The sequence below is a fragment of the Neoarius graeffei genome, chromosome 15 (genome assembly GCF_027579695.1).
Source record: "Neoarius graeffei isolate fNeoGra1 chromosome 15, fNeoGra1.pri, whole genome shotgun sequence".
NCBI lineage: Eukaryota > Metazoa > Chordata > Actinopteri > Siluriformes > Ariidae > Neoarius > Neoarius graeffei.
The window spans coordinates 15,028,754-15,053,400 of NC_083583.1; the positions used below are offsets into that span (position 1 = coordinate 15,028,754).

The window sequence follows — 24,647 nt, forward strand, 5'->3', positions numbered from 1 at the left end:
TACATACAGGACACTTTTTCAATGGAATAAAAACATGTGTTCTGTTCCCTTCTAGCAGGTTTCATTCTTTTGGTTCAACGGCATGCAATATTGTTAGCGTATCGCTTATCCTACGTGTATTGCGTCACTCTTCCCAATAGAGAATGAGCGTTGAATATGGTTTACGATATTGCATGGCTGTCAAGACAACATGACGTCACACATCAAAGATGTAAAACTTCTGCGCTAGCGTGTGACTGTGACAATTTGTAAACAAATTGTTTGTTTCATTAAATATGGAAGATTTTGAGAGAATTTTGAAAGAGAAAGATGTGTTGAACTTAAAGGGCAATATGTACGGTTGCTGATGTGACAAAGTAACGTATTCTTAAGTATTCTATCAAATCTATGTACTAGAAAACAATGAAATATCTTGGTAATTGTAAATATAATAGTCGGTACGCTAAACCGCACAAGAGTCGCCATTTTTAAAAGACCGTGACGTCAGCGCTACCCACTGCACTAGGAGAGAAGCGTGTAATCATGGCGTCGGACGCATCAAGTGAAAGCGACAGCTCTGTCGAATCGTACAAAGAGATCCCGCAAGACACACTGCAAGCAGGCTATGGCTTAGAAGGGTACCAGTTTGAACCTAGGAGAGGTACCCTCGACTCCGGTGATGACGAAAGAAGAGAAGAAAGCTCGAACTCGGTTGGTGTTTTTCAGCGGAAACGAGTGAAAAGACACATCTGGAGGATAGTTATGCTTTCCATCGGTCCTGTTATTACACCCGAAAGCAACACACTGTGGCATTGTGTAGCCGATCACTTACAATTCATCCTACTTTCCGATTCACACGTGCTAGTCCCAACCTCAATGAGCCAACACAACTGGGCACATACATACGTCATGAGTGTTACGCAGAGAAAATGAACGTGCATTCTGATTGGATAAAATTAATATCATGGCGGGCTGTTCAAACTGCGGAAATAGTTTGCTCGAGCTACTTTCAAAACACTATAACTTTCCAACCTTAGAACAAAAAACTTTTGTAAGTCTTGAATAAGGTTCGTCAATGTGTGTTTTATTGTTATATTTACTCTATATATTGCCTTTTCTTCCCCTTTAAATCTGAATAATAATAATAATAATAATAATATGACGTCGCATGTCAGAGACATAAAACTTCTGTGTGAGTGAGCGACTGCGATAATTTGTAAACAGTCATGGTCACCCAGTTTGCTTCGTTAAATACGGAAGATTTTGAGAGAATTTTGAAAGAGAAAGATGCGTTGAACACCCCAAAGGAATGTGTATGTATTATTATTATAATAATAATGTTAGCTGGCATTTTTTTCGTGGTCTATCCAGATATATTCCATTCAGCTACTCATCTTCGACCCGTTCAGTATCATGCTAGCTGAATGGAATATACAGTGGTGCTTGAAAGTTTGTGAACCCTTTAGAATTTTCTATATTTCTGCATAAATATGACCTAAAACAACATCAGATTTTCACACAAGTCCTAAAAGTAGATCAAGAGAACCCAGTTAAACAAATGAGACAAAAATATTATACTTGGTCATTTGTTTATTGAGGAAAATGATCCAATATTACATATCTGTGAGTGGCAAAAGTATGTGAGCCTCTAGGATTAGCAGTTAATTTGAAGGTGAAATTAGAGTCAGGTGTTTTCAATCAATGGGATGACAATCAGGTGTGAGTGGGCACCCTGTTTTATTGAAAGAACAGGGATCTATCAAAGTCTGATCTTCACAACACATGTTTGTGGAAGTGTATCATGGAACGAACAAAGGAGATTCTGAGGACCTCAGAAAAAGTGTTGTTGATGCTCATCAGGCTGGAAAAGGTTACAAAACCATCTGTAAAGAGTTTGGACTCCACCAATCCACAGTCAGACAGATTGTGTACAAATGGAGGAAATTCAAGCCCATTGTTACCCTCCCCAGGAGTGGTCAACCAATAAAGATCACTCCAAGAGCAAGGCGTGTAATAGTCGGCGAGGTCACAAAGGAACCCAGGGTAACTTCTAAGCAACTGAAGGCCTCTCTCATATTGGCTAATGTTAATGTTCATGAGTCCACCATCAGGAGAACACTGAACAACAATGGTGTGCATGGTAGGGTTGCAAGGAGAAAGCCACTACTCTCCAAAAAGAACATTGCTGCTCATCTGCAGTTTGCTAAAGATCATGTGGACAAGCCAGAAGGCTACTGGAAAAATGTTTTGTGGATGGATGAGACCAAAATAGAACTTTTTGGTTTAAATGAGAAGCGTTATGTTTGGAGAAAGGAAAACACTGCATTCCAGCATAAGAACCTTATCCCATCTGTGAAACATGGTGGTGGTAGTATCATGGTTTGGGCCTGTTTTGCTGCATCTGGGCCAGGACGGCTTGCCATCATTGATGGAACAATGAATTCTGAATTATACCAGCGAATTCTAAAGGAAAATGTCAGAACATCTGTCCATGAACTGAATCTCAAGAGAAGATGGGTCATGCAGCAAGACAACGACCCTAAGCACACAAGTCGTTCTACCAAAGAATGGTTAAAGAAGAATAAAGTGAATGTTTTGGAATGGCCAAGTCAAAGTCCTGACCTTAATCCAATGGAAATGTTGTGGAAGGACCTGAAGCGAGCAGTTCATATGAGGAAACCCACCAACATCCCAGAGTTGAAGCTGTTCTGTACGGAGGAACGGGCTAAAATTCCTCCAAGCCGGTGTGCAGGACTGATCAACAGTTACCGGAAATATTTAGTTTCAGTTATTGCTGCACAAGGGGGTCACACCAGATACTGAAAGCAAAGGTTCACATACTTTTGCCATTCACAGATATGTAATATTGGATCATTTTCCTCAATAAATAAATGGCCAAGTTTCATATTTTTGTCTCATTTGTTTAACTGGGTTCTCTTTATCTACTTTATCTAGATCCGCGATGGATTTCGTGTGAAAAATGCGAGTTTTTCAACACGAGAAGGTAAACTTCATATCCTCAAGCCAACGTGTGATTTTTCCTTTTTATTATATCGACACATTCGCAAACAAAAAGTCCCCAAATTTATTTTATTTTTTTTTTTTTATTTATTTATTTTGAGGATAACCCCTTGAGATGTGGCATCTCATTTTCAAGGGGGTCCTAATAACAATACAAAAAAGAAAAAAAAACAAAAAACAGAACTTAAATACACACACTAAACATATACAATAGACATATACACATAAACACACACACTTGCCAACGTTGCTCTCCAAACTACCCCACTACCCCCACCCAGCATACTACAGTAATGTCATTTATATACGGTATCATACGGTATCAGTACAACTAATCCAAAAAAGAGAGAAAAAACATAAACAAGCAAACAAAAAACATTCAGAAACAGGAGCAAGATGTTTGAAAATGAGTCATTAGATATGTATTTAGAGTAATTTATCAAAAACAATTCATCGATTTCCTCGTTCGCGTCGCTCACTCGTGAATGTTCACCACTTGAAGATAAACTTCATGTCTTTGTGCATCCGTGTAATACACACACAGTATCAGTCAAAAGTTTGTACACCCCTACTGTACTCATTCATAGGTTTTCCTGTATTTTTTACTTTTCTACATTGTAGAACAATACGGAAGACGTCAAAACTACGGAAAAAAAAACGCGTGGTGAACAAAAAATGTTTGATATTTTAGATTCTTGAAAGTATCCAGTGTTTACCCTGATGACGCTTTACACACTATAGAGATCTTGCAGTCACGTGACCGGAAAGTACACAACCGCCATCTTGTCGGTCAAAAACACCGCTGAATACTGCTGCACTCGTGTACAGAATGGATCAATTTCAACCGACGGACTACACGGCTCATTTTTCTAATGAACAGATAACTAGATATATGTCTAAAATAAACGATCTACAGATTTGTGACCCTTATGGCTTACCGGACGGAGTTTTCACGACCGGATTTTGAACTGCCAGCGGAATACCCGGACGTGTATAATTACCTCATTAACTTTCCCTCGCTGTTCAGTGGTGAAGCACTGCGTGCTTATAAATCTCTGGACAGTTATCTTTATAGAAATTCAGGGTTTGTCAGCGACTCAGATGTGGCATCTTGTAAACAAGAAAATAATAATCCTCACTGGATGGGTAAGTCACTTAAGTATTGAGTATAGCACTGACCAGCCGATTATAGAATAGAATAAGGTAATTCCAGCTGTAATTCCAAATCGTCCGTCTTGTTTACATGGATCTGGCGTTGGAGAGGTAGAGGCTTGGCAGTGGAGATTTGAGTGGCTGTTTTCTGAGCTTAGTCAACAGGCCGGCTCTGCCTGCAGCCTCGCTTTTGCTTCCGCTCCCGGCGCCGCCTCCTTCGCTTTGCTTCCGATAACAATCCACGGAGACCCCGCTGGTCTCGCTATCTCGTCCGGAATGTTTTTTTTTTTCCTCGTCCAGAATGTTGTGCATGCGATGGAAATCGCTACAAACCGTCATTTTCTGCTGGAAACCAATGTCCAGTAAGTCCATACGGTTGTAGTGGATATTGAAGTCCGGTACAGACGAACAACACGCAAAAATACACACAAAAAACAGAAAAAACGTGCACAGGTAGGGAGAGCTTGTAGCCGCAGCCGTTATAGTAGAATTGTATATAGTAGGGTTTTCCAGAAGAAAAGGTAGAAGTAAAAGCAGAAGTAGAAGGCGGAATATGGCGTTTGACCGACAAGATGGCGGCTGTCACAATCTGGATCGGCTGTGACGTCACATGCAAGTGCTCCATTGGCGTTATCTTAAGCCTAGGTCACAACCGGACATAGGATTTTTTTGGCCGTGCGATTTTTGGCGTTTCCCAAATCGCTGCGTTTTTTTTGTTCGTGGAGAAAGACGTACGTCGGCCGCAAGTTTGTCTTGCAACCTGAAAAAAACGTAAGCGCCCGTAGAGTTTGTTTGATATGACAAAGAACCTCTGCGGCCGGTCTACGGCTCGAAAATCAGCAAGTCACACGCATGCCCTCCGTGCATTTCTTGCGTTTTTTACACATAGACCGGCCGTAGGAGCACGTACGGCCGGTTGTGACCGAGGCTTTAACCAGCTTCATGAGGTAGTCACCTAGAATGCTTTTCAATTAATGGGCGTGCCTCGTCAAAAGGTTATTAGTGGACGAGTTTCTTGCCGCCTTAATGCGTTTGAGATCAAACAGTAAATAAGAAAAATACAAATAGCCCAATTCGACAACTGCAATAATCCATATGTCAAGAACCGCTCAACTAAGTAAAGAGAAACCTCATCATTTACTTTAAGATATGAAGTGAGTTTTAATTAATTTAAAAAGAAAAAAAACCCCATTGAATTAGAACGATGACAGCCTGCTTCAGTGATAGTGTACTGAAAAGCCGTAGTGAATGTTTCTTTCGGTTTTGTAAGCTAATCTTTAATTCAAATCTTTCTTGATGAATTTTATCTCCTCTCCAGACAAATGACAAATAGGTTGTACAAAGTGATGCATTCATGCCACAGCCTTTATTAACATTTCTCGTTTATATTCCTGGGACATCCTGTAATTATAGATCATTAAATTTTATTGGTGTCTTACAGCGAGCAAACGTCTCGATGCCTCTCCATTTCCATATGCAGAACGCCACGTCCATTCACCCACCCGCCCACCCTCGTGCATTAAAAGCGCTATTGTGTGTCGCTCGCTTGTTGGAGAAAAGCAGGAGAGCGCCGTGTGAACCGCAGGCCAGGATGCGAGGAGGAGGGAAGGGAAGGCGAGGCTGATGATGAAGTAGCAGCAGTGCCGTGGACACATTGCGCCCATTATTGGCCCGGCTCCCTAGCTGCACTGTGGGTAATAAACTGCTCGGCAGCAGCCCCCCAAACAGAGCAGCAATCAATGGGAAATTATCTCGCCAGATCGATATTCCAGGCTCTCAGAAGTTGCATCAGCAGCCCTGTGACGACGCTGGATGCCGAACACTGGCGCTCGCTCACGATCGCCATTTAGACAGATCAACTCTGTAGCGCTCATCTGTAATCCGCAGTTGTCATCTTCTTAATATCGCATGCCGATTACATCCACCGGCGTGCTCTTTCATCTCCAGGGCTCGAGCCGAGCGATATTAAAAAGAATGATTTCGTCTCCGCATAGAAACACACACACACACTCCAGTGAAACACGCTTATTGAAAGATGGATTCCTCGAACAAGCATTTCTGATTTGTTTTCCCTGCAAACATATCTGACTTCTTCTGTCATGTCTGGCAGCGCGAGATTCTCTCACGTCAGTGCCAGGATGCTTTGAAAAGCTTGACAGATCTGTCGGAGGAGAGTGCTCTTGGACAGCTTGTTTACGTTCTCATTCTCCCCCGAGCTCAGCCTTAATGAGACAAGACAGATAAAAAGAAAACAGCTGATGAGAGCTGCTGCGTTTAACTTGCATCATGCTCTCAGGCTCCAGCCCTGACTGCGTAATTACGCCTTTCAGTGCCAGCTGTTCACTTTTGAAGCCAGAGGTGGCAGGACGCGTTAGCTGTACGGTGCATTGCACCATTTTTTCATCAATCAGAAATTCCTAATCTGACGAGTTCTGTTTTTCACTGATGTCACTCATGCGGCGGTGGTTTGAGGACTTTTCAAGCCTTCCTAATAGAGACGAACAATCCTCCGTCGCCATTCAGCAACGGCGTTAGCGAGTGAGTAAGCTAGTAAAGATACACCGCCATGCTCTTTTTAGCTCGTGTCCAGCTAAAAAGGCTGATGAGCTGTTGCCATGTCTGTGAAGATACTCAGTCATCCAGGTGCATAGTAATCTGTGGTTGGTAGAAGAGAGCAACTGGACTTGCTTGAAAAGTCTTGAAGACGTTTCGCCTCTCGTCCGAAAGGCTTCCTCACAGATATGTTTCTACGCACTTTGGGAGGAGTTCCCTTCGACTGGTGCAGGAGTATGGGAGGACTGGCAGGATGCCTTTCGGACGAGAGGCGAAACGTCTTCAAGACTTTTCAAGCAAGTCCAGTTGCTCTCTTCTACCAACCACAGATTACTACCGTATGTACCTGGATGACTGAGTATCTTCACAGATGTGTTTCTACGCACTTTGGGATGAGTTCCCTTTGACTGGTGCGGGAGTCTGAGAGGACTTCCAGAAAACTGGCAGACATCTTAGCCAGAGAGGATCGTTCTTTTTTTTGTCAACCTGGAACGACCATCACTGAACAGAGGTGGGTGTCTATTGCCGCTTTTCCACTACAAACGCGGCTGAGTCGGGCTGAGCCGTGCCGGGCTGAGCGGGGCTGTTGGAGTTGCATTTCAACTACAACCGCGCTGAACCGTGCTGGCTGGAAGTGGGTGGACACACTGGGTGGAGTTAGCGAAAGTGGGTGGACGTCAGGTGATGTCGTTAAGCAGCGCAAACAGTGACATCAGTGATCTTTTAAGCGGTAGTCTCACAACCCGGATAGTAAACAATAAACATGGAGGACATGGAGTCGTTAGTGTTGCTGGTCTTGGTGCTGTGGCTTGTTGTCACCAACAACGCCAACAGATACTGGCAAGAGCGTATAGATGAGGCGAGGCGCATAAGGCTTCAGAAATTCTCGTAATTCTTCTCCTTCCGGGTTTGCGGTGTTTACAGATCCCAGCGCGCTCGCGGGGCGTGTGTGGGCGTGTGAGGACACTCCTCCTCACCAATCAGTGCACAGGGGAGTGTCTGCTCACGCCCCCAGCCTCAGTCGGCTCGCTTTGGCTCGCTTCAGCCCCACTCCAAAACGGTGCGAGTTTTAGGGGCTAAGCAGGGCTGAAGCGAGCTGAGTCGTGCTGGTTTTTGGTAGTCGAAACGCGAGCCGTGTCGGGCTGAAGTGAGCTGAAGCGAGCTGAAGTGAGCTGAAAAAGGGTAGTGGAAAAGGGCCATATGACATCTATCAGCCACCTACAATGCAGCCATCAGCATTCTGATTCGGATTCTATGATGATCCATGAGAGGATAAATACTGGATACTCCCTATTAGACAGACAGAACTGAGGATGCCTTTCGGACGAGAGGCGAAACGTCTTCAAGACTTTTTCAAGCAAGTCCAGTTGCTCTCTTCTACCAACCACAGCTGTTGCCATGGCATTTAAATCATTTAAGTCGTATCTCCTTCCTCCATCGGTTCTCCACGGATTTCCGTCCCGATTGTTTTGTTTGAAAGAACTCATCACGCCGTACAAAACTTGGTCGTTGGTTTTTTTGTCAAATTTTTTTGCTAACGAGTTACTAATTAGGCCGAATTAATGAATTTTCCAGGCCTCTCATTAGAATCGTATCTCCTCTCGCCAGTTCTCACCCGATTTCAGTTCTGATCGATGTTTTGGGTCGATCTTCCATTGAGGAACCAAACTTGGTGGGTTGTTGATTTTCTTGTTGTAAACAATTTGTTTACAACCTTGCTTATTTTCAGTTAAATCGTGTGTCTCTCCCCCCCCCCCCCCCCCCCCATCAGTTCTCAATGGATTTCTGTTCTGATTGTTTGTTTGTTTTATTTGAAAGAACGAGTCATTCTGCACAACACATGGTCACTGCATTGTCATTTTTGCTAACGAACTGCTAATTGGGTCACAAGAAAGGGAAAAGGGAAATAAACGTTTTTGTTTTTGTTTTATTTACACCTCTAAGCATCAGTATAACGATAAAATATAATATAACTAAGAAGGAAAAAAGTGATCTCAGTAAACTAAGTTAAAGGGGAAGAAAAGGCAATATATAGAGTAAATATAACAATAAAACGCACATTGACGAACCTTATTCAAGACTTAGAAAAGTTTTTTGTTCTAAGGTTGGAAAGTTATAGTGTTTTGAAAGTAGCTCGGGGGGCGGCACGGTGGTGTAGTGGTTAGCGCTGTCGCCTCACAGCAAGAAGGTCCAGGTTCGAGCCCCGTGGCCGGCGAGGGCCTTTCTGTGTGGAGTTTGCATGTTCTCCCCGTGTCCGCGTGGGTTTCCTCCAGGTGCGCCGGTTTCCCCCACAGTCCAAAGACATGCAGGTTAGGATAACTGGTGACTCTAAATTGACCGTAGGTGTGAATGTGAGTGTGAATGGTTGTCTGTGTCTATGTGTCAGCCCTGTGATGACCTGGTGACTTGTCCAGGGTGTACCCCGCCTTTCGCCCGTAGTCAGCTGGGATAGGCTCCAGCTTGCCTGCGACCCTGTAGAACAGGATAAAGCGGCTAGAGATAATGAGATGAGTCCTACACAAAACTTGTTCATTTTGTCATTTTTTTGCAAACAAATTACTAATAAAGTCGACTTAATACATTTTCTCCTGACTAGAATTGTACACTACCGTTCAAAAGTTTGGGGTCACTTTGAAATGTCCTTATTTTTGAAAGAAAAGCACTGTTCTTTTCAATGAAGATCACTTTAAACTAATCAGAAATCCACTCTATACATTGCTAATGTGATAAACAGTGTTGGGCACGTTACTTTCAAAAAGTAATTATAGTTACTAGTTACTTTTCCCAAAAAGTAACCGAGTTAGTGACGGAGTTACTTTGTCATTAAAGTAACTAATTACCAGGGAAAGTAATTAATCCGTTACATTTTGTTCCCCCCCCAAAAAAATCAAATTCAATTAGTGTAATCATAATAAAAGTGAATGTTAAATGTGTTTAATGACTGAAATGGACACTTAACAGAACCAATCAGTAACATTATCTACACTATATTAATATTTTTGTGGGACAATGTGAGAAGACATCTATCAAATTTAATATATTTTTGTAGTTATTAAAATTGTTACTAATTACTGGCCACTGACGAGGACAAACGCTTTGTTCCTCGACATAATGTGCATTGCACGTACACATTTTTGCCTTTTATTTCAAGTAATGAAAAGTAATGGCTGTATTTCCAATGTGAAAGCGCAGTGTTGGGCTGACCGCTCGCCATCGCTGTGTCTTCTGATTGAAAGTGTGTGCAGTAGGCGTGGCCTACCTACGTATGTTGTCCAAATCTACTCTGATTGGCTTACTGTGCTGTTGTCTCGCGTCTCCCCGCCCCACACTAAAGCAGAGGAAAGAAAGGCTGAATGAGCAGCGTGCCAGATGAGAACAGCTTTAATAAAGTAACGCATAGTATTTTATTGTAAGTAACGGGAACGGCGTTATAACGATGTAAAAAGTAATTAGTTAGATTACTCGTTACTAAAAGTAACGCCGTTAGTAACGCCGTTTATTTCTAACGCCGTTATTCTGATCGCTGGTGGTAAATGACTATTCTAGCTGCAAATGTCTGGTTTTTGGTGCAATATCTCCATAGGTGTATAGAGGCCCATTTCCAGCAACTCTCACTCCAGTGTTCTAATGGTACAATGCGTTTGCTCATTCAGTGCGTTTACATGCACATCCAAATCGAGCTGCTGTCGGTAATCGAGCTAAGGGTCCCAGCAGGGGTGCCGGAGAAATCCAATCCTACATGCACACAAGTTAATCGAGCTGTGTGAGGTACATTGTGCACCCGAGCCACAGGTGGCGCTACACGCCCCATCGTGTTGGTACACTTCCGGTTGTCGTCATGAAGAAGAGCTATTCAAGAGTATAAACAAAGTTATCAGCAGTGTTGCCAGATACTGCTGACGTTTTCCAGCCCGAAACATGTTCAAATCCGCCAAAACGCACTTAAAACCGCCCAATCTGGCAACACTGGCAGTTCTGTGTTCACAAGTTCCGTGCTCAAGCTGTTAGGCTTGCTCTAACAGACTGTATGGCTACAAACTGTCCTGCGCAGACCACTGTTTTGTAAGACAACTTATTTTGCACAATTGTATATTTTTCTAAAGTCCATTTTTTGCTTACAAAAAATATTTTTTTTTGCTTACAATTTAACTTATGTCTTAATAAACACACAAAGTTCAATTGTTTTGTTTTTATTGACATTCTTCAGATGTTGAATATATATATACACACACACAAATACAATGACTTGTTTATGTACACAATTCACAGCTATGCAACAGCTGTACAGATGTATTTGGTGATACAGTAAGTGAGCTAAATTTTAACAGTGCAAACAATGCCACAAAAAGAAAAGATTCATGCCGTTGTCATGATTTGTTGTCATGCCAACCGAGGCTGTTGTGTTTCCCGCTTGTGGTCTCGTCACTCGTCACTTCCGGAAGGGGCAGTGCTGAAGTAAGTAGCTCGAATACGTAGCTCAATAGGGTTTACATGCACTAAGTAGCTCGGCAGAAATCGCATAATCTAGGTCGTGTAGCTCGATTCCGAGAAATCAAGTTCGGTTCAATTTCAGCTGAATTAAGGTGTATACATGGCATTTTGAACTTCGATTTCAGTCGAGCAACGGCAAAAATTCGATTCTCTCTATGTGCATGTAAACGTAGTGACTGTGTTTGCTCATTGCCTCAGAAGGCTAATGGATGATTAGAAAACCCTTGTACAATCATGTTAGCACAGCTGAAAACAGTTGAGCTCTTTAGAGAAGCTATAAAACTGACCTTCCTTTGAGCAGATTGAGTTTCTGGAGCATCACATTTGTGGGGTCGATTAAATGCTCAAAATGGCCAGAAAAATGTCTCGACTATATTTTCTATTCATTTTACAACTTATGGTGGTAAATAAAAGTGTGACTTTTCATGGAAAGCACAAAATTGTCTGGGTGACCCCAAACTTTTAAACGGTAGTGTATCTCCTCTCATTTATCGTGCGAATTCAGTTCTGATTGATGTTTTGGTCGTCATGGTGGTTTTGATGGCAGGCCAGATGAGCTACTACAGTGGTGCTTGAAAGTTTGTGAACCCTTTAGAATTTTCTACATTTCTGCACAAATATGACCCTAAAACATCATCAGCTTTTCACACGAGTCCTAAAAGTAGATAAAGAGAACCCAGTTAAACAAATGAGACAAAAATATTATACTTGGTCATTTATTTATTGAGGAAAATGATCCAATATTACATATCTCTGAGTGGCAAAAGTATGTGAACCTCTAGGATTAGCAGTTAATTTGAAGGTGAAATGAGAGTCAGGTGTTTTCAATCAATGGGATGACAATCAGGTGTGAGTGGGCACCCTGTTTTATTTAAAGAACAGGGATCTATCAAAGTCTGATCTTCACAACACCCGTTTGTCGAAGTGCATCATGGCACGAACAAAGGAGATTTCTGAGGACCTCATTAAAAGCGTTGTTGATGCTCATCAGGCTGGAAAAGGTTACAAAACCATCTCTAAAGAGTTTGGACTCCACCAATCCACAGTCAGACAGATTGTGTACAAATGGAGGAAATTCAAGACCGTTGTTACCCTCCCCAGGAGTGGTCGAGCAACAAAGATCACTCCAAGAGCAAGGTGTGTAATAGTCGGCGAGGTCACAAAGGACCCCAGGGTAACTTCTAAGCAACTGAAGGCCTCTCTCACATTGGCTAATGTTAATGTTCATGAGCCCACCATCAGGAGAACACTGAACAACAATGGTGTGCATGGCAGGGTTGCAAGGAGAAAGCCACTGCTCTCCAAAAAGAACATTGCTGCTCGTCTGCAGTTTGCTAAAGATCACGTGGACAAGCCAGAAGGCTACTGGAAAAATGTTTTGTGGATGGATGAGACCAAAATAGAACTTTTTGGTTTAAATGAGAAGTGTTATGTTTGGAGAAAGGAAAACACTGCATTCCAACATAAGAACCTTATCCCAGCTGTGAAACATGGTGGTGGTAGTGTATGGTTTGGGCCTGTTTTGCTGCATCTGGGCCAGGACGGCTTGCCATCACTGATGGAATAATGAATTCTGAATTATACCAGTGAATTCTAAAGGAAAATGTCAGGACATCTGTCCATGAACTGAATCTCAAGAGAAGGTGGGTCATGCAGCAACACAACGACCCTAAGCACACAAGTCGTTCTACCAAAGAATGGTTAAAGAAGAATAAAGTTAATGTTTTGGAATGGCCAAGTCAAAGTCCTGACCTTAATCCAATCGAAATGTTGTGGAAGGACCTGAAGCGAGCAGCTCATGTGAGGAAACCCACCAACATCCCAGAGTTGAAGCTGTTCTGTACGGAGGAACGGGCTAAAATTCCTCCAAGCCGGTGTGCAGGACTGATCAACAGTTACCGGAAACATTTAGTTGCAGTTATTGCTGCACAAGGGGGTCACACCAGATACTGAAATCAAAGATTCACATACTTTTGCCACTCACAGATATGTAATATTGGATCATTTTCCTCAATAAATAAATGACCAAGTATAATATTTTTGTCTCATTTGTTTAACTGAGTTCTCTTTCTCTACTTTTAGGACTTGTGTGAAAATCTGATCATGTTTTAGGTCATATTTATGCAGAAATATAGAAAATTTCTAAAGGATTCACAAACTTTCAAGCACCTTTGTATGTCCTTGAAGTTCTGGTTATTTACTTCCAATTTTAAGATGCGTCATCAGGACAGCGTTGTCAAATATCTGGATTCAGATCCATGCTGCGTTTGACTAACTCTGAATTTCTGATGTCCAACTAGGCAAAAACAAGCACATGCTCCTCAAGTCAGAAACTCAGGACTGTTTCCTGAACCCTGAGTTCAGGAACCAGCGACTCTTTGGGCCCAAGGCTGAGTCTCTACGGCGGCCACTTAAGTTATCTTGGAAGTGGAAAGTCTACATTTGAAATTATGTAATTATTGACTTTGCTTTCAAGCTACGAAGTGGGGAAAAGCATGGACACCTCCATGTTCATCTTGTTTTTAACAATCTAACATTCGGGATTGAATGATGTTCAGTAAAAAATAAAATAAAATGCTGTCGACTAAAAATGGCTTAAAAAATAATGAAATGAAGTGTTTCAACTTTAAAAAAAATACCATAAGCAGTAAGCCATAATAAATGAAATAAAATCAATATTTGGTGTGAGACGACCCGTTAAAAAAATAATAATAAAAAAATAGTAGTCTGAGGTTCAATGAGTGAGTTCAGTTTTATAAGGAAATGAGCTGGAGGTTTCGAGCATCTTCCAGAACCAGCCACGGTTCTTCTGGACACTTTTACCCCTTTTCCACCAAATCAGTTCCGGGGCTGGTGCTGGTTCACAACTCGTTCAACTTGCGAGCCAGCTGAGAACCAGTTTGCTTTTCCATAGCTCGCGGTGCTAAGGGAAGACACGTCATTACGTCACTGTATACGTCGGTTACATCGTTGTATACATCAGTTACGTCGCTACGTTTGCATAAACCTTGGCACGAATATCGAAGCAAAAACAACACGGAAGAAGCAGCAGCAACAACAACAACAACAATAATAATAATAATAATGGATGACTTCTTGTTTGTACAGCTGCGGCTTCTTGTCGCCTAAAAATGGCGATCTTTCGCGGTCTTGTTATTGTTGTTGGTCTTAACAACTCCGCCCCCCCGCTGACGTAAGCGGTTCTTTCCTCTGGCCCAGCAGAGAGTTGGTGCTAGCCTGGAACTGGTTTTTCTGGCCCCAGAGCCAGTTCTTTGTCAGTGGAAACAGAAAACCCGGTTCCAAACTAAGCACTGGCCCCGAACCAGCCCTGGAACTGCTTTGGTGGAAAAGGGGCATTTGATGGTCATGCTCGCTTCTTCATTTTGCACCAAAACCCAGTAGCCTTCATTATGTTTTTCTTTTTTAATCTGAAAAGTGCTCTCTTATGGAATATGCTGCTCAGATACAAACTTTTTTTCCTGTAGCATTTAATTTTGTGCCGGAAAATTACGAACGTTTGGAACTCTAAAATGTTTTTGTACTGACTCGATAATGTACAAGTCATAAAATAGAAATCCATAACAAGGTTTGTATTTAAAATAAGGGTACTGGTGTATATATTTTTTATTTTCTCCTTCAAACCTTTTCACCTGGAATCTGAAGTGGGTGCTGATGCTTGCTCAGAGTGCCATATTCTTATTGATTCACTTGCAGTGTCCATGATGGCGTAAGATGCCTCAGGCCACCGTTATGACACTTTTTTTCAGTCTAAGGGGGGGGGGAGCGCTTTAGGGCTCAGACCAAGCTGGCCACCTGACGACATGTGAGGATCCCAGCACGGATCACATTAACTAGTCTTTGTGCTCTGGAGCTGAAATGCCTCCAGGGTCTTTAAGGTTAACAGCTAGATAACAACCTTGAGATTTTCTCAGTTAATTGCGATTCAGGATTTGGTAGGAGGTACTAAACACATGGAGAGCGTATTTGCCTGGCACAGTTGGATATTGGTAAATTGGAACTCTTTATCTGTCTCAAGGATCGATCTCGGCAGTAATAGCGCCTTCCATTTCTCTGTCGGAGGAAATTAGTTTCCCAGGCTGGTACCATTTAACTCTGGGGGGGGGGGATTGATACACGTGTCAGGTTTGTTGGTTGTTACTTGAACATGTGATGTCTTGTAAGCTGTAGTTCACCCTGGATTCACTCTCATCATGCAAACACTTGTGTGTGTATGTTTGTATTAGGAAGCAGTAATAATAGTATCCTGGCACTTCAGGTACCCTTACTGCACTTCATTCCACCACAGCGCTGTTGAATTCACGAATCTCATCTGATTGGTCAGGAGGTGTCGATTAGTTTTCTGTAACAGCAGTTCTGAAAGTAGATTTATATTAATGCCGAGTTCTCGTTCTGATTTGCAGAGACTTGCATGGCGGATGATCGACATAATCCAAGGCTACAAATTATATACAGACTAAATAAATAAAGTTTAACAAATAAAAACTCTAATATTTATGGAAGGAGTCTCCAGTGTCAGAGAAATTTCATGGTAGTCATAGTAACTCCAAACCCAATGACTTCGATTATTTTCCTCAGAATTGAAGAGAAAAAAAAAAAATATATATATATATATATATATATATATATATATATATATATTTTTTTTTTTTTTTTTTTTTTAAAGAAGTCCTTGAAACATAATTTACAGTTTTGGACAATGTTTTAAGAGGTGCTATGCTCGCGAAGCACAGAACACATATATTCTTATAAATAAACAACATGACCTATTATAATTGTGGCTAGTATGAAGCTACAAATGTACATCCTCACACACCCCTTCATTAATTCCATGCTACAATAATAGTTGGAGTATGGAGACGCATCCTTATGAAATGACACAAGTTTAGCTAAACTACCTCTACTCTCAGCGTCCATCATTAAATGATGCAGAAGTTGACTACGTGTAAAGACAGGCAGTAGATGTATAAGAATCATTCACTGTCGTTAGCTAAAGTTATCTCCGTTGAAATGTGACTAACATTAGATAGTTAGCTAGCTAACCGCAGAACATTTATTCATGCAGGTAAATGACATCACGGTTGAGATAAATTCCACCAACATGGAGCTACAAATGACAGACTCCTGCCACAGGACATCCTCGAACCCCTTAATTTAACATAAATGATGAGCTTCAATAATATTTGAAGCAAGGACACACACCTATATCAAACGACACAACTTTAGCTAACCAGTCACTCTCTCTCCAGCTGTCGCAAATTGATGCAGGGCTAAGTTAGTTTATAAACCTCTCCAACAATCCCAAAATGCATCGAGATGAGCTAGTTTACGAATTTCTCCAACAATCCAAAAATACGTAAAGGTAAATTAGTTTATAAATTTCTCCAACAATCCCAAAATACGTAGAAGTAAGCTAGTTTACATATCACTACAACAATCCAAAAATATGTAGAGGTAAACTAGTTTACAAATCTCTCAAACTATCCCAAAATATATGGAGGTGAGCTAGTTTACAAATCTCTCCAACAATCCCAAAATATGTAGAGATGAGCAGTTTATGAATTTCTCCAACTGTCCCAAAATACATAGAGGTGAGCTAGTTTACAAATCTCCCCAACTATCCTAAAATGCGTAGAGGTGAGCTAGTTTAGGAATTTCTCCAACAATTCAAAAATACGTGGAGGTGAGCTAGTTAACGAATCTCTCCAACTGTCCCAAAATACGTAGAGGTGAGCTAGTTTATGAATCATTCCAACAATTCAAAAATACGTAGAGGTGAGCTAGTTTAGGAATCTCTCCAACTGTTCTAACATGCGTAGAGGTGAGCTAGTTAACGAATATCTCCAACTATCCCAAAATACGTAGAGGTGAGCTAGTTCATGAATCTCTCCAACTGTTCCAAAATACGTAGAGGTAAGCTAGTTTACGAATCTCTCCAACTGTCCCAAAATACGTAGAGGCAAGCTAGTTAACGAATCTCTCCAACTATCCCAAAATACGTAGAGGTGAGCTAGTTTATGAATCATTCCAACAATTCAAAAATACGTAGAGGTGAGCTAGGTTAGGAATCTCTCCAACTGTTCTAACATGCGTACAGGTGAGCTAGTTAACGAATCTCTCCAACTATCCCAAAATACGTAGAGGTGAGCTAGTTCATGAATCTCTCCAACTGTTCCAAATTACGTAGAGGTAAGCTAGTTAATGAATCTCTCCAACTATCCCAAAATATGTAGAGGTGAGCTAGTTTATGAATTATTCCAACAATTCAAAAATACGTAGAGGTGAGCTAGTTTAGGAATCTCTCCAACAATTTCAAAATACGTAGAGCTGAGCTAGTTTACGAATTTCTCCAACAATCCCAAAATACGTAGAAGTGAACCAGTTTACAAATCACTCCAACAATTCCAAAATTATGTAGAAGTAAGCTAGTTTATAAATCTTTACAACAATCCAAAAATACAGAGAGGTAAGCTAGTTTACGAATTTCTACAACAATCCCAAAATATGCAGAGGTGTTAGTTTGCGAACAAACGCAGCAGATACCTGTACAACACCATGTCCCCGATATTGCGCACTGCTTGCTAACTGTAGGTAGCTAGATTGAAATTCGACTACAGGTTTCAACAGTCCGTCAGTCAAAATCCCTCTTCTAGGGGAAAAAAACCCTATGGCTTGAGAGCTTGCTAAAATATCGTTGTATTGAACAGGACACTGATTATGCTTTACAGATAAAGTTGCACTTGATGGTAAATTGTTTGGTTTAAAGACAGTGTCTGAAGGACTCTGTGCTAATTAGATTTCCAGTATTGTAGTAAGTGGAAGCTTATTGAGGGGAAAAATGTGTTGGAAATTTCATTTAAAAATGCTAACAATGTGCTGACTTGCTCATTTTTACAGGAAGATTTGTTCTGGTTCTATCTAGTCTCTCACTTTTTTACAGCTTTTTGTTTGACAGTGAAGCTTGATCCGTCGCTAACCTTCCCCTCCCATGCCTGTCTCTTCCACAGGGAAGTTGGAGAGTCAGATTCACCAAAGTGCCAAGAGGGGGTTAATGCAGCCAGCGTGACCTCGACAAAGTCACGCCGGGCCACGAGGACCCGAGCTTCCAGCCAATAGAAGAGCGGAGCCAGCCGTGTCACACCACAGTGCCATTCATCTCGGGACTCTGTTCCCCACAGGACAAAGTGACACTCATAAATCTCTGAGCAGAAAACTACACTCTGTGAACTGTACTGCGTTTTCTTGAATAAATCTTTGGCTCGACTTGTTTAAAAAAAAAAGTGTCAATTAAAATAAACTGAAATCATTGCTCATTTCGTTGCAGTTATTTACACGACAAGATGTTTAAATTCCAGCGAGTGGGCGGAGCGAATGCAAGCCGCTCGGCTGAGCATGGAATGTCCTGCTGAGCAAAGAGCCAATTGTGCTTCAGAGCCGTATCAGGGCTGCCCTTCTCATTCGGACCACAATGGCTGTCACAGGCAGAAACACTTTGGGTTTTTTCCCCTCTCCGCTGTCCTTAAAGTGATTGAGGAGCCTCTTCGTGACACGAGCACCTCGACACCAGAAAGAGCAAACAACTGTGCCAAACGACTTGCCTTAATGGCAGCCTTCAAGAAGAGAACAAAGGCACAAAAGCACAAGCTGTGAGGGTTTTATTTTTCCCCCTTTAACCACAATTATCCAGAAATTAAGGGTTGGCTCATGGGATGTATTAACTCTCAACATAACTGTGGCCAAGTTTACATTAGACCGTATCTGTCTCGTTTTCTTCGCGGATGCACTGTCCGTTTACATTAAAACGCCGGGAAACGGGAATCCGCCAGCGTCCACGTATTCAATCCAGATCGTGTCTGGTCCGGTGCTGTGTAAACTTTGAGAATACGCGGATACGCTGTGCTGAGCTCTAGCTGGCGTCGTCATTGGACAACGTCACTGTGACATCCACCTTCCTGATTCGCTGGCGTTGGTCATGTGACGCGACTGCTGAAAAACGGCGTGGACTTCCGCCTTGTATCACCTTTCATTAAAGAGTATAAAAGTATGAAAATACTGCAAATACTGATGCAAATACTGCCCATTGTGTAGTTATGATTGTCTTTAGGCTTGCCATCCTTCCACTTGCAAGTGGTAAGTGATATGCACTGAGATCACACACACAGCGGCTCAGTCCCGAATCACTGCTCGTGCGCTTCACTCACGCGCTCTGTGAGCTGCGCAGGGCCGGAGTGCGCACCCTCCAGAGGGCACTTGCTGTTCAGGGCGGAGTGATTTGGAGCGCAGGATGCCTGCGGAGCCGAGCGCATCCGTGTATTGGCGTTGCTGTGTGCAGGCGAATCGTGTATTGGTGTTGCTGTGTGCATGTTAATCGTTTTAAAAACGTTAATCTGATGATCCGCTGATACGGCCTAATGTAAACCCCACCTGTGTGTGATGCAAAGCCACAACACTGATTTACAAAATTCTTGGGTTTCACGTGACGTCACATCCGCCTCATTAGTTATTCAAAACTTTAGCTGGTGGTCTACCAAAGCTCAGTTGACAAAGCGTTTGTACGGAGAAGGTGCATTGCTGGCATGAAAAACACCTTACGCTTGCGTTGTTTTAGGTTGTTCGAATCAATCAAACCGTGAAACTGATAAAAGTTTCTTCAGGGTTCCCCGTGAACTCATAAAGGGTGAACGAACACAGGATTTCACAAAAAGACGTCAAGAAAGGTGGCTTTTGAACCTCTGACTGAAATCGAAGGGAGCCGAGTCGAAGTGTGCTCGAGTTTGCAGTGATCACTTGGTGAAAGGTTTGTATCTCCCTCTCAGCTATGGCCTTAGTGTTTTCCAAGTACTTTTCTTGCTATGTGTTGTTATTTTACGCTACTTTTTTTTAGTCCCGAAGCGCTAAAGTCCCCAGCTGTTTCCTTGTTTCCTCCTCACAAAGTCCATATGCATGAAGGTCGCGACAAAATTCTTCCCCAGCCGTACAGTTACAATGCGCCGTGATCACTTCTCCGTCTTGTTGAACTAAGATCCAGGTCTTTAAAGGGGTTTCTGATGATCTTTGTGAATGATTTAGCTGAGAGATAAGAGCCAACACAAGTGAGAATCAAGCCAACTGTTGTTTGTTTACACTTCAACTTGCAGCGCTTTGGTGTAAAGACGCGAACGAAAAGCTTAAAAAATAAAATACTTACACGGGCAAAAACAGTACAGAATTCATTGGGCAGCGACTTGATAGCGAGATCCTTTACCCAGCCACATACAAAAAAACTCATAAGCCTCTATACTCTTCCACGCTGTCATCTGTTTTGCGGTGTAGAAGGACGTCTGCAACACCAGATAGTTCGAGATGTCGGCGAACTCGACTGAAGGGTAGTTTTCGAGATCGTATGGCAAATCCTTCTTTCCCAGACTGTAGGGGTCGATTCCATTGCACATAGCAATCTTCAGAATATATCTAAAGCCAGCAGTGGCTTCCAGGTTACGAGCGTACACTACGGCAGCCGTTTAGACCACCAGCTATTTCACTTCCGGTAAAACCGCTAAGAAAAGTCATGTGACTGAAACCCAGCAATAGATGACTTCTTTATCAAAATGTCAAGATTATTAAAAAAAAAACCTTCTAGTTTCTAACCTAGTATACACTGAGAACACTAAACAAAATAATTTAAAAAAAAATTAAGGATTGGCTCAAGGAATAAAACATGACCGGGTATGCTGCTGCAAGAAAATAATCAATGGCAGAGTGGTGTGATGCAGCCGTACCATTCAGAAGTTGATTATTTTCCAAGAACTGCATGGGTTTTATTGCTTCTCTATCACAGTAATTCACCAATCATTCATTACCATTTGTAATGTTTTCATAAACATGTCCAGTACCTGTACTTTTTATCCAGTTATAGTTACAGTTTATGTTGTGGAATACAGTAGAGTGCATCAGTCGCCCCCTAAAAATGAAAAGTTCCTCCGATCATGATGCATTTTTGTTTTTATGTTCCTTTTGGTAAGAAAACACACTGGGTGAAATATTTTGACAAAATTCAAAAGTTTAATGGTGGCACCAGGAGCTCAAAGTTATGGAAAAAGCTGCTATTTTATGACTTTTATGACAAAATTTCGATCACTTTTCATGAAACATTATGGCACCTTATAGAGTATACCAAATATCTTAGATACTCATTTTTAGTCCATATTCTAAATATATTATCAAGCACAGTTTGAGTTTTAGCTGTTCATTGGATCATTGTTCAACTACTTTTAAACAATACAAATGTATTATGAATCACATTAATGCTTCTCAATCCCTTGCAAAGGTTCTTAACATGATCTCTGGGTCACAAGGAATCAATAAATGGAGTCCAACATTGTGATTCAAACCTTACGCGAAAACATAAAATAAGCGGTTTTTTGGCAAAAAATGAACCTCATGGTGCCACCATTAGACTTTTTTGAATATGGTCCAAAAATTCTACAGGATGTCTTTATTGGTGAAAAGGAACACCCAAACAAAAATGCATCAGATTTTATGAAAGTGAGGGCAACTGATGCACCCTATTGTGGAATGTCATCGAACAAGTTCATTTCAGTTAAATGTACATTTTGTATACAGTACAGTAAACCAGGGAACCCATGAGAAGCAGCTTTGGGACCAAAATGTTGCTGGTTTGATTCCCTGGATCAGCAGAACTGGCTGAAGTGCCCTTGAGCAAGGCACCTAACCCCAACTGCTCTGGGAAGAGTGCTGGTGTAGCTTGTGTCTGATTAGCCAAAGAAAAACTGATGATGTGATTCGGGCAGTGCCCGGCCAAAACTAAATAAATGAGAAAAAAAACACGAAACAGCAATATTGAGTGTTTCTCATTGGTTCACTTGAGCATGTGGGACTTTTCGATGTTGTCATCGTTTGGCCTGAGTGTAGTTTTACACTCTATTATGAAATAAACTCGTTTAACCTCGTGATTATGAAATAAGAAAAAGCACCTTTTGTTTCAACCCAGTGCTCTCAAGAAGAACGTCTGATTTCAGTTCAAGGAACAAAACACAACAGGGAGTCGGTGGTTGTCTGAGTCACACCACCCTGACTGCCATTAATCATTTTCCAATAATAGGACTTCCTAAAGTGTTTTCTTTCTCTTAGTCGATTACGATTTTTAACCTGTTCACAAACACGACAGACTTTTTATCCGCTTCCATTTAACGCCGTCCACCAATCAGAGTTCTGAGTATACGATGTATTATTCTATCCACATTCACTGGATATGAGCAATCGCATGCTCTGATTGGCTACTCTACTACTAGGATATCAGCTCATATACCGCGAGTCGAGAAAAACAAAATGCCGGAGCGTGTTGCTGAACCAACCGAGGACGAAATAAAAACTACTCGAAAACAAAATCCCCCCCAAAATTTTTTTCAAAAATTATCGCATTTTTCACAAATTGCTCCTGTTATTTCACCGGTTTGTTTACATTCTAAGCAGAAATGATTTTGATGTTTTGTATGAAGTTTTTATTTCTCAAATTTGAAAAAAAAATTAAATAAAAATGCTCAGTTTCTCAAAATCCAGCGAATGTGGATAGAATAAACGGCTTTGAACCAGAATTTTTTTCCTATTGGTTCGTTTCGAACAGAAATGGAATTTTAACGTTTCCGGTTTGGGGTTCCACCATTAAATAGACGTTCCCGAACCGGTTAGAACAAAAAAATTTCGTTCCCGGAACGGTTAATTACGTTCCCTGTCAGCTGTTTAACAAATGGCTATAAAATTATGTCTCTGTCTCATCCGGCTTAAGCCAAATGTAGGCTAATTCTATTACAACCTTCATTAAATAAGACGAGAAATAATTCAAAACAATTATTATTTCAAATGTTGGTGATTTGGATTCTCAGTATGTCTTCCCATCTACACAAACAGAAAAAGTGCCAAAAATGAAAGAGAATTCGTTTAGTGTGTTACCAAAGGCTAGTCAGGCCCTATCCATTGATAGGCTAACAGAGGTTAACGTCATTTAATGTTCGCGAGCCTCTCATTAACGTGGACAAATATATTGATATCGTGTTTGAAATTGACGTTTTTGAATAACGATAGACTGCAATATTTACCTCTTATTTAAGATGTGGAGACGTGATAGTAGTCCACCCTCCCGCTCTCTCCATTCAGTCAGCGAACGTCACACAGGAAGTGAACCCCAGCGGGTCATAGAAACTTGCGCAGGAGAAGAATGACTTTTTTATTTGTAGGCTACGGAAACTTTGAGGAACGAAATAAAAACCGGTATTAACCGGTTACCATTATTTTTAATAAGCGTTTCTGTTCCGGAACATAAAAAATAATAAAGTTTCTGGTTTCGTTTCTGTTCCACGTGAAATAGAAAAAGTTCCCGGTTTTCGTTTTCGTTCCTTGAACCGGTTCAAAGCCCTGAGAATAAAACAGTTATTCCACTCAACCTTGTCGTACATGGCTTAAAGCGGCGATCAGCTCATGTACGACTTGATTTCGTGGAATAACTGTTAATTATATCGTGAATACAGCAGCGGTGATCAGCTTTTGTTGCCACAGGAAATTAAACTGATTGTTGAATTCAACCACAAGGTCATCAGTGAAAATGTATCTCTGGTTTCATCAATTCCCACAATAAGAAATCTTAATTTTCATATTAATCAGGAAGACCCTGTCTTGCCTGGAGCCACCTAATCAGACTTGGCCATCGCCATCACCTACAAAGCTCAGAAGCTCTCCTTGTGTCTTGACACAAAAGCTCTTTTTAAAGATGGCCTGAAAAGAACTAGGGGAAAAAAAAAACACCCCACAGTTTCACAAAGAACTTCAGGAGCTGTGGGTGTGCTTTGCTGCGGCAGCCATGTGATCCTCGGGCCAGGTATTAAATTCAGCTTGGACTTTTTATTAACACATTCCTGGGTTTGGTTAAACAAACAGCGTGGGCCATTAAATGCGTGATTTGACTGTGTGAAGGAGCTAACTAGGTTGTGAATAGGCTCGCTCTTTGCATGTGAATGAGGGGCCGTTGGAGAGAACGCTCGCGGTTAGGGCTGGAACACCAGGAGCACCAGCGGAGAGAGACTCTTCCTGTTCTTAGTCAGCAGTTCCCTTGCAGCTGAGCATTTCCTGTTTCTCGTCTGTTCGCATTGTAAAAATGTGAGATGAATGGAGTGAGAACAACCTCTCGGAAGACGTATAAAATTCCACACACCTTTTTGTCAATCACAGAGAAGTTACCGTAGAAGAACCAGTGATGGTGGATAGTTTGGAGACAGTGGCACTGACTAAAAGAGAGGAGGCTGAACTGGAGGGAGCGGAGCTGAAGATGTTGAGCTTTTCATTGGGAGTGACAAAGCTGGACAGGATTAGAACTGAGTATATTAGAGGAACAGGATGTAGGGCAGCTTGGAGACAAAGTGAGAGAGGTAAGATTGAGATGG

At 41.6% G+C, this 24,647-nt stretch overlaps 1 protein-coding gene across 1 annotated transcript in view; it reads left to right on the plus strand.

Moving 5' to 3' along the window:
- trip4 (thyroid hormone receptor interactor 4) overlaps window positions 1-18,527 on the plus strand; it is a 204,171-nt gene extending 185,644 nt beyond the window's left edge. Inside the window, exon 13 of the mRNA XM_060940426.1 lies at window positions 18,222-18,527. Coding sequence (XP_060796409.1) covers window positions 18,222-18,280 — 59 coding nt within the window. The 3' untranslated portion in view covers window positions 18,281-18,527. The remainder of the gene's footprint in view (window positions 1-18,221) is intronic.
- Window positions 18,528-24,647: the final 6,120 nt, after the last annotated feature.